This window comes from Lepisma saccharinum, chromosome 25, assembly GCF_977018435.1.
Source record: "Lepisma saccharinum chromosome 25, izLepSacc3.1, whole genome shotgun sequence".
Taxonomy (NCBI): Eukaryota; Metazoa; Arthropoda; class Insecta; order Zygentoma; family Lepismatidae; genus Lepisma; species Lepisma saccharinum.
In genome coordinates, this window is record NC_139253.1 from 1,094,671 (window position 1) to 1,114,086 (window position 19,416).

The 19,416-nt window shown below is 35.1% G+C and overlaps 1 protein-coding gene across 42 annotated transcripts in view; it reads right to left on the reverse strand.

The window, feature by feature from the left end:
* Positions 1-16,801, reverse strand: part of LOC145978816 (uncharacterized) — an 87,242-nt gene extending 70,441 nt beyond the window's left edge. For 17 of the 42 annotated variants that reach the window (XM_083111676.1, XM_083111683.1, XM_083111684.1 and 14 more), the window contains exons 1-10: positions 16,612-16,800; positions 12,912-12,932; positions 11,317-11,346; positions 10,933-10,953; positions 6,985-7,005; positions 6,332-6,361; positions 5,948-5,968; positions 2,005-2,025; positions 909-935; positions 351-371 (exon numbers count right to left, since the gene is read on the reverse strand). In XM_083111676.1, coding sequence (XP_082967802.1) covers positions 351-371; positions 909-935; positions 2,005-2,025; positions 5,948-5,968; positions 6,332-6,361; positions 6,985-7,005; positions 10,933-10,953; positions 11,317-11,346; positions 12,912-12,932; positions 16,612-16,705 — 307 coding nt within the window. In that variant the 5' untranslated portion in view covers positions 16,706-16,800. Of the gene's footprint in view, positions 1-350; positions 372-908; positions 936-2,004; positions 2,026-5,947; positions 5,969-6,331; positions 6,362-6,984; positions 7,006-10,932; positions 10,954-11,316; positions 11,347-12,911; positions 12,933-16,611 lie in introns of all 42 variants that reach the window. The other 25 variants (XM_083111674.1, XM_083111669.1, XM_083111657.1 and 22 more) reach the window with 12 other exon arrangements.
* Positions 16,802-19,416: the final 2,615 nt, after the last annotated feature.

Below are 19,416 nucleotides of genomic sequence, written 5' to 3' on the forward strand. Positions count from 1 at the left end.
CATTTGGTATTACCATAATTTCTTAATTGTTGTTACTTTTTACTGTGGACCCCTAGCAAACGGTTATTTCCCACCCCAGAGTTCGTTTTGTCTCTGGGCCGAGATAGCGCATGACCAACTTTGAACAACTTTTAAAAAACCGGTTAGTACTCGTTATGCAATATAAATATAATTGTCTACATGCAAAATATACGTATTGTAAATAAGCGAGACGTTACGGGACGAAAATGCCGCCATCTGCCCAGAGCCCAAATGTACGCACTGTACTTAGATTATCCATTTTTGGGTGAGACAGGTTTCATTTATAAATTGCTCATTTCATTGATTGTTATTGTTAAGAGTTTACTTACGAGGATGTCCTAGGGCTTCGTCTGGAAACAGAAAAAAATACTGTACATTATTTATTGTTTCTTGCATGCAAATTATAGTTCGCGATTAGTCTAATATATACAAGATAATTTTAAACTATACTATAAATATTTTCAAAACTTAATGCAAATAACATATTCCACATCACAACATATACATAATGATATGTGCAATCATTCTCGTGGCATTTTGCAATACAAGTATTAATTTTCATAGGTTCTCATTTTACAGATATAAAATTAAGAGCAAATGAAGACCGCGGTGCAAGAACCAGACATCTCCACTGTACGTAAATTCCTCTTACTTTTTCGACATTTCATTATTTTACTCAGTTTACGTCTCTCATAAAAACTTTTATAATTTGGGGCTGTCTGGTTCTTGCACCGGGGTCTTAAATGCTTAAATTTGAATGCTCATAATGATCTTAAAAATTAGTATTTCTCGATTGAGAACTTCGTGCAGTGATGAAATAAAAAGAAATACATTCTTACAATCTCTGAGCAATAATTTTCAAAAATGGTGTTGACGTCTCTACTTACTGGTAGCACTTCTGTGATGATGTTCATCTACAGGAAAAAGAGAACATATGTTAACTGCTACTCAAATTATTGTTCTATTTGGTATTTCTAGGAGATAACTACACATACTAATTACTGACGCATAGAAGTACAATCATAGTAAATTAGTTTAGCTTGTCGTATTCCAAAGAAATCATTAGAAACCAAATTCCGAAAGATTTTCTGAATGATATGGAGAGAAACATTCCGAAAACAATCATACCTTTTGTTTTATGGGCATTCATCTTCTGACTTTGCTCACTTACACGTGTGGTTGAAAAATTACACCTCTCTTACATACATTATTTGTATGTTGGCTACATACGTATAGTCCAGCGTGATTTTCGTGATATAGTTATATAAATCTTTTTGTCAAATACAGTATGATGTTGCGTATACCTGAAATTATTTTGTCTTAAGTAAGAACATTTCCTGATTACCCTTGTACATGTGTACGTGGCTCTTATCATTTATTGTAGCTACTCTGTGAAATACCAGTTATCAGTAATATTAAATATGTCCGGGCGTGTGCATATGATTTTGTATGATGTCAGACATACGTGTGATCTTCTAGTGGGAGAGATACGTGTTGTCTTACATACAGCTGGCAGCAAACATTATAATAGATGCATTGTGCTTTCTATTTTTAATTTCCATTTAAATTCATATGGATGGTCCAAACTAAAGGATGGAAATATACTAGAGCATTCCTTTATGTTCCAGTTTTCTGAACGAAATTAAATAGTGCCATACGAAGTTATTTAGCTCAGTGTCTATTTATATGTAAGTACTCTATTATTGATTGCACGCAACAAATTTGTTTTCAGTGACCCTCCCCCCCACCATAAAAAGTCATGGATGCTACTCTATTACGATTTATAGATGTAATACGGATGCTAACCTTGAACTTTTCCTTCAACCTTTCAACGCAAAACGAATGAACATGTAATGAACAATTTGATTACCAACTTACTATATTTTCACAGGTGTACTACATTGGTGTAGATTATTTATTTTTAGGTGAGAGAGGTCTACTTTATAAAGTGCTCATTTACGTCATTGATAAGAGTGTACTTACGAGGATGTCCTAGAGCTTCGTCTGAAAACAGAAATAATATTGTACATTACTTATTGTTTCTTAGATCGTTGTTATTATTCGCACTTAGTCCATCACATACAAGATTAAAGTGGTGGGAATTGGGTTCCAATACGGGGGTGGTGAGGGGGGGGGGCAATGTGCAAGAAACAGGAAAGCAAGAACAGTTTACTTTCTCTTTGGTAGATAAGATTTAGCGTCATTCCAAATCAACCAAAACCAATTTTCACAGTATTGTCTTTAGTTCTCCTGGGGCAGCCATTTTTTCAACATGGCGCATGGCTGTTTTTGCTCATGTAGCAGTTTACAGAAACCTTAGTATCTCAGTATCTCAAAAACCATTGAAATAAGATTGATTGATTGAATTGTTTATTTTAAGTCCACTTTATGCAAAGAAAGGCTAATCGGGACTGGACCTACAGTTTAAAATGTGATCCAAACCACTATGTGCCTCCAACGCATTAAAGCCAGAGACCTGAAAAGAAAATTCTAGCTAATGAAGAATACTTTCTATGACATTCAAGTATGTTTTGCTAAAATTTGGATCCTAAGTACGAAAATTATGGTGGAAATTTGGGTAACAATACTTAAAAATTTGATTTTTTAGCCCGATTTTTTAAATGAAGGGGTTTAGTCTAAGGCTGGAATTTATTTAATGTGTAGACCTGCCTGCAGGGTGTCTGTAAATAACGTATCAGTGCTTAGAAATGCAAATCTTTTTCATGGGTTCAAACATGGCCGTTCATTGAATTTTGACAGTTTTCGGGGTTAAATATTTCAGATGGTTCCTCTTGAAAAATTCTGAAATTTAGCATAAAGGAAGCCCTGCATGAACCTAACTCACAGTAAAATTCTCAACTTTTAGATTCAACACGTTTTGGTCAATATGAGGTAACGTATGTTACCTAAGTTCTGACGTTGCAAAGTAAGGTTAAGCTACATCCCATACTTAGAATAATGAATTCTTTTATTTTTATTTTTTAAAGTTTGCTTAAAAAAGCCTCAGAAAATGTAGTAACATAAGATTCTAATACTTGACTTACCAGAAATTGAAATTACAAGGTATGACAATTGAAAATGTGCGAAATCTCATTGCAAAAGGTTTGATTTATTAGGTACCCACGACCAGTTGGTATTGTCAGCTCCAGTTTCCTATTCATTCTCTTTATCAAATCAGGCAGAATTCTTTGTTCTTTCACTAAGTTCCTAAGTAAATTATGAGAAACCTTCCGTTCATCACATATATTTTTCTTGACCAAGTGGTAGCAATCAAACTGATAATTCTAACCTTTTCAACATTAGTTTTCGCTAATTTACATTCTTCTTCTTATAATTTCAATGATATGATTGTACTGGCCACGCAAATGATTGTCACACTTGCCTTCCTTTTCTTCAGTTCTAATACTTTGTGAAAAGCAACTTTCCAGTTTCCTTTGCACTCCTTGTATGATGTGAATAGTTTTTCGAACAAGAGCACTTTATTGTTTTTCTGCAATCAGCCTTCTCAGATTTGAAACATAAGATACATCGAAAACAGAACAGACTTCATCAATTTCCTATAGTTTTTCTTGGGTTGGAACAAAAGCATCATTTCCATTCTGGCATTTACGTGAGACACTTTCTTCGGGATATGAAAATTTTACTCAATCATGTCAGGCATATTGATTTAATACGTATAAGGCTTACTTGACAATTTTTTGGCCTTACCATATGATGAAAATTTACTTAAAATATTTCCTTACTAAACTTTTTCTTTACATCGTACTTCTGAATATGACAACATACTTTACCATATAAAGAACTTTTTTCAGTGGTATTTGCATCTTGTCTCTAAGCCATCCACCTGTAGTCTTGACCTAAGAAGTGTTTTATAATTTTCACTGAGTTCGTTAAGATTAATTAGGTCTTTGGGAATCTTACCAAAAGTGTATATATGAGAGTTCTCTCCAGTTAAAAATCCTACAGAACACTCCATTTCCAGTCACAGAAAGCAAACATTCACAAGACGTCACTACTCTCGACACATTAGGCAAAGGAAGAATGCCAGGAGAGATTGTCAACGCACAGATCAATTCCAGGCTTCCTTACATCATATGAAAACATGTCTCTAAATCATCTGCTGTGCAGTACTCATATCTAGTTCCACTAGTGTCTTTTCTTTAAAAACAAATACTTGGAAAATAAAGGAAAGAAGAAAAAATATTCTACCAGCTTTGACCCTCCAAAATAAATAGCCCACTTTCAGTGGAGTGCCCAAGGAGGGTTTGGTGGGGCTCATAACCCCCCTACCTTTGGCCCAGTATTCCATAAACAGTTATCAAAGGCAGGATAATGTGGCAAGAACAAGGCTGTATACTAAAAAAGTATACGTAACCCCTTCCCCTCCCTTTCGAAATTCTTAGGCATGCCACTGCCTATCTTTAGCTGTATGCACTGCTACATTTAAAAAATGGGGGAAGCTCAGTTTTGGATCTGACAATACCAACTGGACGTGGATACCAAATAAATCAAACCTTTTGCAATGATATTTCGCACATTTTCAATCATCATAATTTCAATTTCTCGTAAGTCAAGTATTAATAACTTATGTTACTACATTTTCTGAGGCTTTTTTAAGCAAACTTTAAAAAATAAAAAGAAAAGAATTCATTATTCTAAGTATGGGATGTAGCTTAACCTTACTTTGCAACGTTAGAACTTAGGTCACATACGTTACCTCATATTGACCAAAACGTGTTGAATCTAAAAGTTGAGAATTTTACTATACGTTAGGTTCATGCAGGGCTTCCTTTGTGCCAAATTTCAGAATTTTTCAAGAAGACCCATCTGAGATATTTAACCCCGAAAACTGTCAAAATTCAATGAACGGCCATATTTGAACCCATTCTGTAAAAAATGTTTGCATTTCTAAGCACTGATGCTTTATTTACAGACATCCTGCAGGCAGGTCTACACACGAAAAAAACATCCAGCCTTAGACTAAACCCTTTCATTTAAAAAAATAGGGCTAAAAAATTCAAATTTTTAACTATTGTTACCAACATTTCCACCATAATTTTCGTACTTAGGATGCAATTTTTGTAAAACATACTTGAATGTTAAAGAAAGAATACTTCATTAGCTACAAAATGAATTTTGTTTCAGGTCTCTAGCTTTAATGGTTTTTGAGATATTAAGGTTTCTGTAAACTGCTACATAAGTAAAAAACGCCATGCGCCATGTTGGAGAAATAGCTGCCCAAGGAGAACTAAAGAAAATTTTTTTTGAACATTGGTTTTGATATCTAGAAACATGTACAAATGTATGTACTAAAAATGATAATTTTCTAAAATGGTCATGCAACCACCATTGGATGGTTTGGCATGGAATGACCCTTAGCATAGAAAGTAGCACAAAGGGGAGGATACTCCCCCCTCCCGTAATCGGCACCACTACAAGGTGATTGTAAACTATACTACAGATATCTTGAAAAATTAATGATTTGAACTTAATCTACATCACAATATGATGATATATGCAATAATTCTGATCACATTTTGAAAATAAATGTATTAATTTTCAAAAGGTTTCACATTAGAGACAGAAAAGTTAAATCAAAAGTCTACAACAAAAATACATAAAGACTATATCTCAGACCAAATATTAAAGTACATAATCTAGAAAGATACATGAAAATGCTAAAACTACGGATCAATTGATGCAATTCAATTCAGGTTATATATGGATTATTTATTTGTATTGTATTGTATTGATTTGTTGTTTTAAGTTTACTTTATGTACAGTAAGGCTAATCGGGACTGGACCTACAGTTTAAAGTGGGATCCGAACCACTTGTGCCTCCACCGGGTATCGAACGATTATTTATCATTAGGTTATAGCTTAATGTATAAAGTCCTCAGTTACGTAATGGTAGGAATGTACTTACGAGCACTTGGTAGGCTTTTGTCTGGAAAGAGAAATAATATTGCTTATTTTTATTGTTTCTGGGATCCATGTTATATTTCACTCTTAGTCTAATAAATTAATCGAGGTGACTTTATAATATGTATACTTCCAAATTAATGCAATTAACTTATTCTACATCAAAATATGTTGGCACCGGCATATGCATAATTCTGTTGACAATTTTGATACATTATCGATTTACTATGCGCAAACAACAAAGGGTATTTTAATATATCATTAAATATATTGTGATGTTACAATATTGGAACAGTAAGAAGTCAAATAAAAATAGACTCGCTTTAAATACAATTTTGAGTGCCGAGACCAAAAAATTTCAAAAATCGTATTATTTCCTTGTACTTACGCGCACCGCAAGCACTTCTATGATGTGCATCTAAAGAAAGAAAAATAATGTTTACGAGTATTAAGTGCTACTCAATTGTTTGTCACATTTGGTACTTTTACGAAACAGTTACTAATAACTGATTCTCATGGACGTCCGAAGTCTTCTAGTGGGAGAGATACGTGTTGTCTTACATACAGCTGGCAGCAAACATTATAATAGATGCATTGTGCTTTCTATTTTTAATTTCCATTTAAATTCATATGGATGGTCCAAACTAAAGGATGGAAATATACTAGAGCATTCCTTTATGTTCCAGTTTTCTGAACGAAATTAAATAGTGCCATACGAAGTTATTTAGCTCAGTGTCTATTTATATGTAAGTACTCTATTATTGATTGCACGCAACAAATTTGTTTTCAGTGACCCTCCCCCCCACCATAAAAAGTCATGGATGCTACTCTATTACGATTTATAGATGTAATACGGATGCTAACCTTGAACTTTTCCTTCAACCTTTCAACGCAAAACGAATGAACATGTAATGAACAATTTGATTACCAACTTACTATATTTTCACAGGTGTACTACATTGGTGTAGATTATTTATTTTTAGGTGAGAGAGGTCTACTTTATAAAGTGCTCATTTACGTCATTGATAAGAGTGTACTTACGAGGATGTCCTAGAGCTTCGTCTGAAAACAGAAATAATATTGTACATTACTTATTGTTTCTTAGATCGTTGTTATTATTCGCACTTAGTCCATCACATACAAGATTAAAGTGGTGGGAATTGGGTTCCAATACGGGGGTGGTGAGGGGGGGGGGCAATGTGCAAGAAACAGGAAAGCAAGAACAGTTTACTTTCTCTTTGGTAGATAAGATTTAGCGTCATCCCATATCAAATCAACCAAAACCAATTTTCACAGTATTGTCTTTAGTTCTCCTGGGGCAGCCATTTTTTCAACATGGCGCATGGCTGTTTTTGCTCATGTAGCAGTTTACAGAAACCTTAGTATCTCAGTATCTCAAAAACCATTGAAATAAGATTGATTGATTGAATTGTTTATTTTAAGTCCACTTTATGCAAAGAAAGGCTAATCGGGACTGGACCTACAGTTTAAAATGTGATCCAAACCACTATGTGCCTCCAACGCATTAAAGCCAGAGACCTGAAAAGAAAATTCTAGCTAATGAAGAATACTTTCTATGACATTCAAGTATGTTTTGCTAAAATTTGGATCCTAAGTACGAAAATTATGGTGGAAATTTGGGTAACAATACTTAAAAATTTGATTTTTTAGCCCGATTTTTTAAATGAAGGGGTTTAGTCTAAGGCTGGAATTTATTTAATGTGTAGACCTGCCTGCAGGGTGTCTGTAAATAACGTATCAGTGCTTAGAAATGCAAATCTTTTTCATGGGTTCAAACATGGCCGTTCATTGAATTTTGACAGTTTTCGGGGTTAAATATTTCAGATGGTTCCTCTTGAAAAATTCTGAAATTTAGCATAAAGGAAGCCCTGCATGAACCTAACTCACAGTAAAATTCTCAACTTTTAGATTCAACACGTTTTGGTCAATATGAGGTAACGTATGTTACCTAAGTTCTGACGTTGCAAAGTAAGGTTAAGCTACATCCCATACTTAGAATAATGAATTCTTTTATTTTTATTTTTTAAAGTTTGCTTAAAAAAGCCTCAGAAAATGTAGTAACATAAGATTCTAATACTTGACTTACCAGAAATTGAAATTACAAGGTATGACAATTGAAAATGTGCGAAATCTCATTGCAAAAGGTTTGATTTATTAGGTACCCACGACCAGTTGGTATTGTCAGCTCCAGTTTCCTATTCATTCTCTTTATCAAATCAGGCAGAATTCTTTGTTCTTTCACTAAGTTCCTAAGTAAATTATGAGAAACCTTCCGTTCATCACATATATTTTTCTTGACCAAGTGGTAGCAATCAAACTGATAATTCTAACCTTTTCAACATTAGTTTTCGCTAATTTACATTCTTCTTCTTATAATTTCAATGATATGATTGTACTGGCCACGCAAATGATTGTCACACTTGCCTTCCTTTTCTTCAGTTCTAATACTTTGTGAAAAGCAACTTTCCAGTTTCCTTTGCACTCCTTGTATGATGTGAATAGTTTTTCGAACAAGAGCACTTTATTGTTTTTCTGCAATCAGCCTTCTCAGATTTGAAACATAAGATACATCGAAAACAGAACAGACTTCATCAATTTCCTATAGTTTTTCTTGGGTTGGAACAAAAGCATCATTTCCATTCTGGCATTTACGTGAGACACTTTCTTCGGGATATGAAAATTTTACTCAATCATGTCAGGCATATTGATTTAATACGTATAAGGCTTACTTGACAATTTTTTGGCCTTACCATATGATGAAAATTTACTTAAAATATTTCCTTACTAAACTTTTTCTTTACATCGTACTTCTGAATATGACAACATACTTTACCATATAAAGAACTTTTTTCAGTGGTATTTGCATCTTGTCTCTAAGCCATCCACCTGTAGTCTTGACCTAAGAAGTGTTTTATAATTTTCACTGAGTTCGTTAAGATTAATTAGGTCTTTGGGAATCTTACCAAAAGTGTATATATGAGAGTTCTCTCCAGTTAAAAATCCTACAGAACACTCCATTTCCAGTCACAGAAAGCAAACATTCACAAGACGTCACTACTCTCGACACATTAGGCAAAGGAAGAATGCCAGGAGAGATTGTCAACGCACAGATCAATTCCAGGCTTCCTTACATCATATGAAAACATGTCTCTAAATCATCTGCTGTGCAGTACTCATATCTAGTTCCACTAGTGTCTTTTCTTTAAAAACAAATACTTGGAAAATAAAGGAAAGAAGAAAAAATATTCTACCAGCTTTGACCCTCCAAAATAAATAGCCCACTTTCAGTGGAGTGCCCAAGGAGGGTTTGGTGGGGCTCATAACCCCCCTACCTTTGGCCCAGTATTCCATAAACAGTTATCAAAGGCAGGATAATGTGGCAAGAACAAGGCTGTATACTAAAAAAGTATACGTAACCCCTTCCCCTCCCTTTCGAAATTCTTAGGCATGCCACTGCCTATCTTTAGCTGTATGCACTGCTACATTTAAAAAATGGGGGAAGCTCAGTTTTGGATCTGACAATACCAACTGGACGTGGATACCAAATAAATCAAACCTTTTGCAATGATATTTCGCACATTTTCAATCATCATAATTTCAATTTCTCGTAAGTCAAGTATTAATAACTTATGTTACTACATTTTCTGAGGCTTTTTTAAGCAAACTTTAAAAAATAAAAAGAAAAGAATTCATTATTCTAAGTATGGGATGTAGCTTAACCTTACTTTGCAACGTTAGAACTTAGGTCACATACGTTACCTCATATTGACCAAAACGTGTTGAATCTAAAAGTTGAGAATTTTACTATACGTTAGGTTCATGCAGGGCTTCCTTTGTGCCAAATTTCAGAATTTTTCAAGAAGACCCATCTGAGATATTTAACCCCGAAAACTGTCAAAATTCAATGAACGGCCATATTTGAACCCATTCTGTAAAAAATGTTTGCATTTCTAAGCACTGATGCTTTATTTACAGACATCCTGCAGGCAGGTCTACACACGAAAAAAACATCCAGCCTTAGACTAAACCCTTTCATTTAAAAAATAGGGCTAAAAAATTCAAATTTTTAACTATTGTTACCAACATTTCCACCATAATTTTCGTACTTAGGATGCAATTTTTGTAAAACATACTTGAATGTTAAAGAAAGAATACTTCATTAGCTACAAAATGAATTTTGTTTCAGGTCTCTAGCTTTAATGGTTTTTGAGATATTAAGGTTTCTGTAAACTGCTACATAAGTAAAAAACGCCATGCGCCATGTTGGAGAAATAGCTGCCCAAGGAGAACTAAAGAGAATTTTTTTTGAACATTGGTTTTGATATCTAGAAACATGTACAAATGTATGTACTAAAAATGATAATTTTCTAAAATGGTCATGCAACCACCATTGGATGGTTTGGCATGGAATGACCCTTAGCATAGAAAGTAGCACAAAGGGGAGGATACTCCCCCCCTCCCGTAATCGGCACCACTACAAGGTGATTGTAAACTATACTACAGATATCTTGAAAAATTAATGATTTGAACTTAATCTACATCACAATATGATGATATATGCAATAATTCTGATCACATTTTGAAAATAAATGTATTATTTTTCAAAAGGTTTCACATTAGAGACAGAAAAGTTAAATCAAAAGTCTACAACAAAAATACATAAAGACTATATCTCAGACCAAATATTAAAGTACATAATCTAGAAAGATACATGAAAATGCTAAAACTACGGATCAATTGATGCAATTCAATTCAGGTTATATATGGATTATTTATTTGTATTGTATTGTATTGATTTGTTGTTTTAAGTTTACTTTATGTACAGTAAGGCTAATCGGGACTGGACCTACAGTTTAAAGTGGGATCCGAACCACTTGTGCCTCCACCGGGTATCGAACGATTATTTATCATTAGGTTATAGCTTAATGTATAAAGTCCTCAGTTACGTAATGGTAGGAATGTACTTACGAGCACTTGGTAGGCTTTTGTCTGGAAAGAGAAATAATATTGCTTATTTTTATTGTTTCTGGGATCCATGTTATATTTCACTCTTAGTCTAATAAATTAATCGAGGTGACTTTATAATATGTATGCTTCCAAATTAATGCAATTAACTTATTCTACATCAAAATATGTTGGCACCGGCATATGCATAATTCTGTTGACAATTTTGATACATTATCGATTTACTATGCGCAAACAACAAAGGATATTTTAATATATCATTAAATATATTGTGATGTTACAATATTGGAACAGTAAGAAGTCAAATAAAAATAGACTCGCTTTAAATACAATTTTGAGTGCCGAGACCAAAAAATTTCAAAAATCGTATTATTTCCTTGTACTTACGCGCACCGCAAGCACTTCTATGATGTGCATCTAAAGAAAGAAAAATAATATTTACGAGTATTAAGTGCTACTCAATTGTTTGTCACATTTGGTACTTCTACGAAACAGTTACTAATAACTGATTCTCATGGACGTCCGAAGGATTTCTTCCAGGGAGGGGCAAGCAAGGTATTTTTTTTCCAAGGGAGGGAGCAAACAAGCTACATTTTCCCCCATAATGGTGCTATCCCCTGAAAAAAAAACATTGCATCAATTTGAAGTTATCATGTTCATGCAATAATTAACACATTTTTTGCGGCTGAAATGAAATTATATGTGTGAGATATGTAATTTTTGGCTGATTTTCATTTTCCGGGGTAGGTCGTGCCCCTCTCCCTTGCCCCCCCCCTCTTCCGGACGTCCATGCATTCTTAACAAATGAGGTAAACTTATTCTATTCGAAAAGATCATGGGAAACAAAACTCAAAGACATTCTGAATAATATGCAAAGGAATATGAATGCCACGTTGGTTACCCTTATTCCACCGTGTGTTTAATTTGACGTAGGAATATTACTCGTTTGGCCAAATGAATATGCCGTAGTATCTGTACCTTCAATTTTTAAGTCTAATGTAAGTAAATTTGAAGTTAACCCTCGTATGTTTGTACGTGGCTTTTAACATTACATTAATTTACATTACCTTAATGTAACTACTGTGTTAAATATCAGTTATCAGCAGTTGGGCCTCCCTGATGGCGCAGTGGTATCGTCGTTTCCTTGTAAGCGAGGGTTCCCAGGTTCGATAACTGGTGGAGGAAGATAGTATTTCGGATCTCACTTTAAACTGTAGGTCCGGTCCCCGTTAGCCCTTTTGTGCATAAAGTAGACTTAAAACCAAACATCATTAAGATCGTTGAACGTGCGCCCGCGTGTGCATATGATTTTGTATGATAAGATTGATACGTGTGATTTTGTTGAAGTGAAAGATGCCTGTGTTCTTATATACAGATGGCAGTAAATGTTATAATAGTTGTATTGTGCTTTTTATTTTCATTTTCTCTTGAAATGCGGTCCCGAGTTCGAATCCTGGCCTGGGCATGGATGTTTGTGAGTGTCCATTCATCAAATTCATCATGTCATCACTCATTCTCAGCTTCGCAAATTAGCCAAAAGTGGCACAAAAGCGAAGTAAAATAAAGCAAATCAATCAATCTCTTGAAATGCATTACTCATGGGCGAAACGAGAAGCAGGGGACATGGATACCAGAACATATTCTTATACCCTAGTTTCTTGAAGTAAATATGGCAATATGTATTAACTATGCTCAGTGTTCTTTTGGTTGCAGTGACTTCCGCTTTCAAATATTCATGGGTGCCACTATATTAAGAATTATAGTATTAATGTGGGAGCATATTTTTTCCCTTGCTTACCTGGTGCTTAAACCTTACCTGGTGCTTAAACCTTGAGCTTGAACCTTTACACACAAAGAGAATAGACTTGTTGATCGACATGCTCCTACATTTACACAATTGTAAATTTAGATTATTTATATTCCGGTGTTAATGATTTAGTTTATAAAATCCTCAGTTACGTAATTAATAAGAGTGTACTTACAACCAATTGGTAAAGGTTCGTCTGAAAAGAGAAATAATATTGTACATCATTTATTGTCTCTTTAATGCATGTTATAGTGTAGGACAATATTGTTATTTTTCACTTTGGTATAAACATTTTCAAAATTAATACAATATTCTACATCATATTATGGTGATTATATTAAATTTTGGAATTACAATATTAATTTTAATTAGTTATGACTTTAATATCTGAGAGCAACAAATAGTGTTTAATAGAGCACACAATATATACATTGATTGTCAACTTCGTATTACTGAGTGATCAAACGAATATAGACGCCATTTACTTAAATTTCAACTGCCTGAGGCCAGTAGCGGCTTCTGCCTATTCGCACATTTGCACGTGCACACCCAAATAAATGTGTAATGCAAATCATTATTATTATTATACTTATTCATTTAACTCTGTCTCCTTCGAAACATCAAGTGTTCCCACACCGCTTCACCAAGAGAGGTGGTGGAGAAGCGAGTGATCAGCGATTTCAACCCGCGTAGACAGAGGCCCGCTCGAGGCTCGCACTATGCGAATTTCGTTCCCTCTGAAGATGTTGCAGCAGTCACGTAGAGAACGCTGATCGGGTCTTCTGACTTGGGGATTTTGTATCATAAGGAAACCCCATGAACACAGCAGTTGGTGTGTTAGCAAATGTAGTGTTGCAAACCCATTCCATTCGAGACGGTGGCATCTTGGTCAAAATAAACGGTCCCTGTAGCGCAGTAGCCGATTTATCAACCCACGCGGAGGGAGCGTACATCAATCAGTCAGCTGTTTTGCATTGGGTGGCTGTTACTACGTTGCAAAATTGTTTGCTGTCAAAGGTCGTTCCTGTTTCAATGCAAGTGTTTGATTTCATGATGAATAGGGAAACTGTACATAACGAAAGCAGTGTCTTAATATTTAACGTTGTTGGATTTTTGGAGGGAAGTTAGTTACAAAACCTGTAGCAACTGCAGGAATATATGGATACGGCGGAAGGGAAGGAAAAATTCTGAAGTACGAAGCAGGGCAGTGTGGACTGAGTGAGTACTGTAATTTTCTTTAAGATGGGAAGACGTTTTTACGAAATATATTGCAAATCGACAATAGTATTGATATTGTAGATCGGTATTTCTATGTTTTGAGTGATTTTGTCAGGTTATCGAATGTTGAATTACATATTACACAATAACATGGCTCTTCTCGTGATTGGCTGGAAAATGTCCGAAATATTTGAAAATTGTAAAAATTCCGTGTTAAAGAAAATCATGAAATATAACTCTGTCATATCCTCATTTTCAGTGAAAGGTGATCAAAACTTGGCTTGCCAATACATTTAGCATCATTATGTACGTAAAAACGGCTGCGAGTATTTGACAGGGGTGGTACTACTACACTTCTTCTGGACCCGAGACTGAAGTGTACACCGATAGAGCCAGACAACCATCCGCCACTGCCTGTGGCTACTGAAATACTACGAAATAACAACAGTAACAAATTGCTTACTCTTAGAAGTAAGTTCAGAACAAATTTGGTGAACTTGTTCTATTCGAAAAAGTCCTGGGAGACAAAGCTCCAAGACAAGTGTTAAGTGCGAAGATGAAAATAGTTTAAGAATGACTTTATATCTTAAATGTAACCACAAAAAGAAAATGCTAATAATGCTCTTTCATTCAGTACGATGTCATTTTTTTTATTGAAGATAGCCGGTAATGAAATTGTGAATTCTATTATTATATTTTTAAACCAACCTGCCTCTTTGGAGGAAGAACTGCAATGATATTTGCCTTATTTGCAAATCATTTTCGAGAGCCCCAGGTAAGGTGTAGATGATACAGCACTGCTTTGAAGGACCAGTGCTTATATATTAGTTTCGTCTGTTTCTGTGTTATTTTTGCCTATCATAATTAAATGATTCGTTCTCAACACAGCTTCACCATCGTTATAGTTCTTGGTATTCACATCGTTTCCGCAATATTTAAAATTATCGCGTAACTTCAACGTTTTTTCTGCATGACAGCCATGACCACGCGCTACTACTAACGGAAAGTAATCAAGGATGTATCCTGCATAGAGCTTTAACACGTTCGCAGAGCAAGTTATTAGTTCTCAAGCCAGTGGTAGTGTCAGTCATGTATCACATGTTGTTGCAGTTCCAGTACCAGTATCACGGGCTTATTGGGAGTGAACAGTTAAAATGTCACCAGGTCCATTAATGCGATGGTAAAATAATACATTGTTTACTTTATTTGAAATCACACAAATAATGAACCACTATGAAGAAGTCTTCTTTGCATCATTTTAGGTAATTTTACTCATGTGTTAGTCCATATTTAGCGGTTTTAGTCCATATGTATGTACATATAAAGCCACTTGTTAGTACACATTAATCCCAGCCCTGGTTATAATGAATGGCGTTTAAAACTCAACGTTAGCTAGAGCTCTCTAATTTCCTGTGCCTCGGCGCACTGTATATATAGTGATTTTTCTATATGTTCCATTAGAAACACTGGTTCTTTCGTTGTGTTGCGCCGCTCGCGACAGAGATTCGTGGGTCAGACTCTAATTATGGTGGCCTCTCCGATGACGCAGTGGTAGCGTCATCGCCTTGTAATCAAGGGGTTCGGGGTTCGATACCCGGTGGAAGCACATAGGGGTTCGGATCCCACTTTAAACTGTAGTTCCAATCTAGATTACCCTTACTGTGCATAGAGTGTACTTAAAACACCAACTCAAAAATTCTGAATAAGATTTCTATACTTAAAACACCTGTAATTTCAGTTCTAACGTTACAGAAGTAAGAACTGTGCCTTACTAACTGTCATACCCTGAAATAAAGACATTTTTAGTCTTTTTAGGTCATTTTATAGATCATTTTTCAGATAATTTTAGGTCATCAAAACCCGGATAGAAGAATGTTAGAGAAAGTTAATTTCTCTGAGAAAGAATTGGTCAAGTGAATGTAAAACCTGGTGAAAATCCCCAAAACTTGAAACTTGTAAGATAACAAGAGGTCTAAACTTGTGGGGACAAGAGACAAGCGCTATTGTTTCCCTACACACAGCGATTCGTAGCATATGTTCTACAGGGCTCTTCGGAGCGCCATAGCGAGCAATAAGTCTACACGCTTAAGCACGTGTAAGCAACACGTCTACAATCTTCCCAGTGCAGAACACACACAATATTTGTAGATTTATGTTGAAAGAAACAAACTCCTTTCGAAAAACTCAGCTTCAATTATGTTATCGAAGCATTGCTTATTTTACTCTATTAAAAAGTAATGCTGGAAGTCGTTGAAATGCATTGTTCAGGAAATAATAGACACTCGGCTTTTGCGGAGATAAAATATTTGCACAAAATCTGTTTGAAGCTTAAGGCATTATCTATCCAACATTGTATTATAAAGTTTAGCAAAAACTCCGTAAAATTCATTGACCATTGTAGGAAATTATAAAAATTCCTCAGACTTTTTTTGTTATGGTATTTAGAAATAGTGATATATAGAGACAATTTTCTTTTAGAAACCAAGAAATACTTGTTAGCCTTGATAATGGCTAGAGTTAAAAATTACAGCACAATAACTGCCATTTGCTAACATGTTAATTTGCACGAAACTGTCCGCAAAATAAATTCAGCATGATTTTGTCCACAGTCGTAGCTACACTTTCATTGCAGAAGTGAAAATTTTATAGACACTTACCTTGGAACTTCTCTTGAGTGTCATGAAAACTTAACACCACGCTTATTGGAAGAGATATTAAGAGGATTAGAAGACATTGTCTGCAGTCAACCATCGTTGATTCACAAGTGCGAAGACTTTCAACAAACTGTAAAATCACTGGAGAGACTTAGCAGGAGTTCTTGAGTCATTCTTATATATGCCTAATTAATCTAAATGTGTTCTTACACATAATACGCACCATATACATGTGATTCTACTCATCATGCGTTACAATATGATCCCATATTCGTCTTCACCCATGCGTATCATAGAAACAGGATGTGTCACGTATGGGCATTGTTGTTAAAACAGAGAGCATGAACAAAGAGTTGGTGAAAAAATGTTGTCGAAATTACTCGAAACCGTGTATGATTTCAGAAGTAGTAATTTCGGAAACACATGCATACATTTATTAATAGGATTACGAAATGGCTCACATACTAAACTAATATTCCACGGGAACTCTTCGGAATATCTGCCATAACTGCTAACAACTGATAACATTAATATGTGAGAAAAATGCCAACGTATAAAAAATTAAACTTTACAAAGTTTTAACAACATAGGCAATCTGAAATTAAATTTGCAGTACAGGAACGTAAACATGATACCATGAAAACATTAAATAATTTACCGTTAGATGACACGATAATATAATTTCACTTTTTCAAGCCGCAACAAAATAATCAACTGTCAGCAAACAGATGATTACATTAAAGGTTAGTCACTACATATCCGAACAACAAATACGCCATGGATCTCTGGTTTACACACACAATAACATTAAGGTCTTTGAACAACAATGCACATTGGTTATCAATCTGCTTGTATATCAACTGCATACACTTCATACTGAATTTACGCAAGACGTTATTTGTTTGTAGACAAATATATTTTTGTAATCTTCAAAATAAGAGCATGGGAGTCCGGAAAGATGGTCGGGAGCATTTCAGTACATCTGGATTGTAAATATTAGGAGAAAATACAGGGTGACCGTAAAGTCAGTGTGCAGGAAAATAAAATAACAAGTATCACGTTGCAGTTCTCTATAATGCAGATGATAGAAGTGTCTCACAGAGGCCTCTACATTCTGTCTCGGAAATCTGTGGAGCAAAGCATGAGCACTACTGTAAACGGCTGGTAGCTGCAGCCGCGTTTTACCTCCAGGCACTCACTTCCCCTCTCACGCGTTCATTGGTCGGCCTCTGTCGAGTCACTACTTTACAGATACTTGTCTTCGTTCGCATGCTCCAGAGATTCCCGGGACAGAGTGGAGGGAAGTCTACACGCTTCCTCATATTAACAAGAACATTCTACATTATAGACTGTGAGATTTGCTGAACGAGAGAGGTGATAGCTGCATTCAATTCTCCAATTGTGTACGGCTTATTTTCGTAGACTACGACTGACTGACTCTTTCCCCCGGTGCTTGGAATGAACCAATATTAATGTTTCCACTCCACAAACGAACAATTGAGGAAGACATGTCTTGGTGTCTTTTCATATTAACAAATGAAAATTATATTAAAGAGGAAATAAAAAGTAGGCTTAATTCAGGAAATGCATGTTACTTCTCTCTTCATAAACTTTTGTCTTCTCGTTTAATATCTAAGAAACTAAAAGTTAAAATATACAAAACAGTAATTTTGCCTGTAGTATTATATGGATGTGAAACTTGGTCCCTTACATTGCAAGAGGAACATAAATTGAGAGTATTTGAAAATAAGATCCTTAGGAAAATCTTTGGACCTAAAAGGGATGAGGAGACAGGTGAGTGGAGAAGGTTACATAATTTAGAACTACATAATTTGTATTCATGTCCAGATATTATTAGAGTAATTAAATCAAGAAGACTTAGGTGGGCACACCATGTGGCACGAATGGGAGAGGAAATAGGAGTTTACAGGATTCTTGTTGGGAAATCTGATGGTAAGAGACCTGTAGGAAGGCCAAGACGAAGATGGAGGGACAACGTTGAGATGGACCTAAGGGAAATCCGTAGGGATGGAAAAGAGTATATAGAACTTGCTCAAGATAGGGAAAGATGGAAGGCCTGTGTTGCTGCAGCCATGAAAATTCGGGTTTAAGAAGGCTAGAGAGTTAGTTATTTAATGTCTTGGTGCCTGGCAGAGGCATTCCATCATCTGCTGTAGGACCAACTTCAACGTGATAAGTGGTTCTTCACTGCACTTTGACTTTACGTATACTGCACATGTTAGCTATATTTAAAGTCATTTGCATTTATATTCTTTCTTTGACTAATAATTGCAAAGATGAGGACGAGTGTTGATTAGATGAAATTACTGCATATTAACTCACAAATAACACATAGGCTATGCCTAGACGAGGTCGACCACTTAATGCAGTTTAATTAACTATATAATGCATAAATTACCGTAGTAAGTTCAGTAGCTCTTACATTTTCGTCACAGTAATAATTGTGCATAAAGCAACATAATTACTTTTACTCTGGTTTTATAATTGTTTAAAGAAACAAATAATATTTTTTCAGTTTAAATATAATGCTCGTATATTTTTGCAGATACAGATGATGACGTTTTCAAAGGACGTACAGAGACCGTGTAATTCAACTGACTGTTGCAGACCTCATGGTAAGTAAATATTCAAATTTATTTATATTAGTTCATGCGATGATTTATTTTCATCCTGCGTTTTTAGGTGTAATTACATCTAGCTGATTTCCAAAATGTTTCTCTTCAGGATACTAAAATTTTGGTCTCTAAATAAAACGTAATTCAGGCAAACCCATTTTTGGAGGTTCGT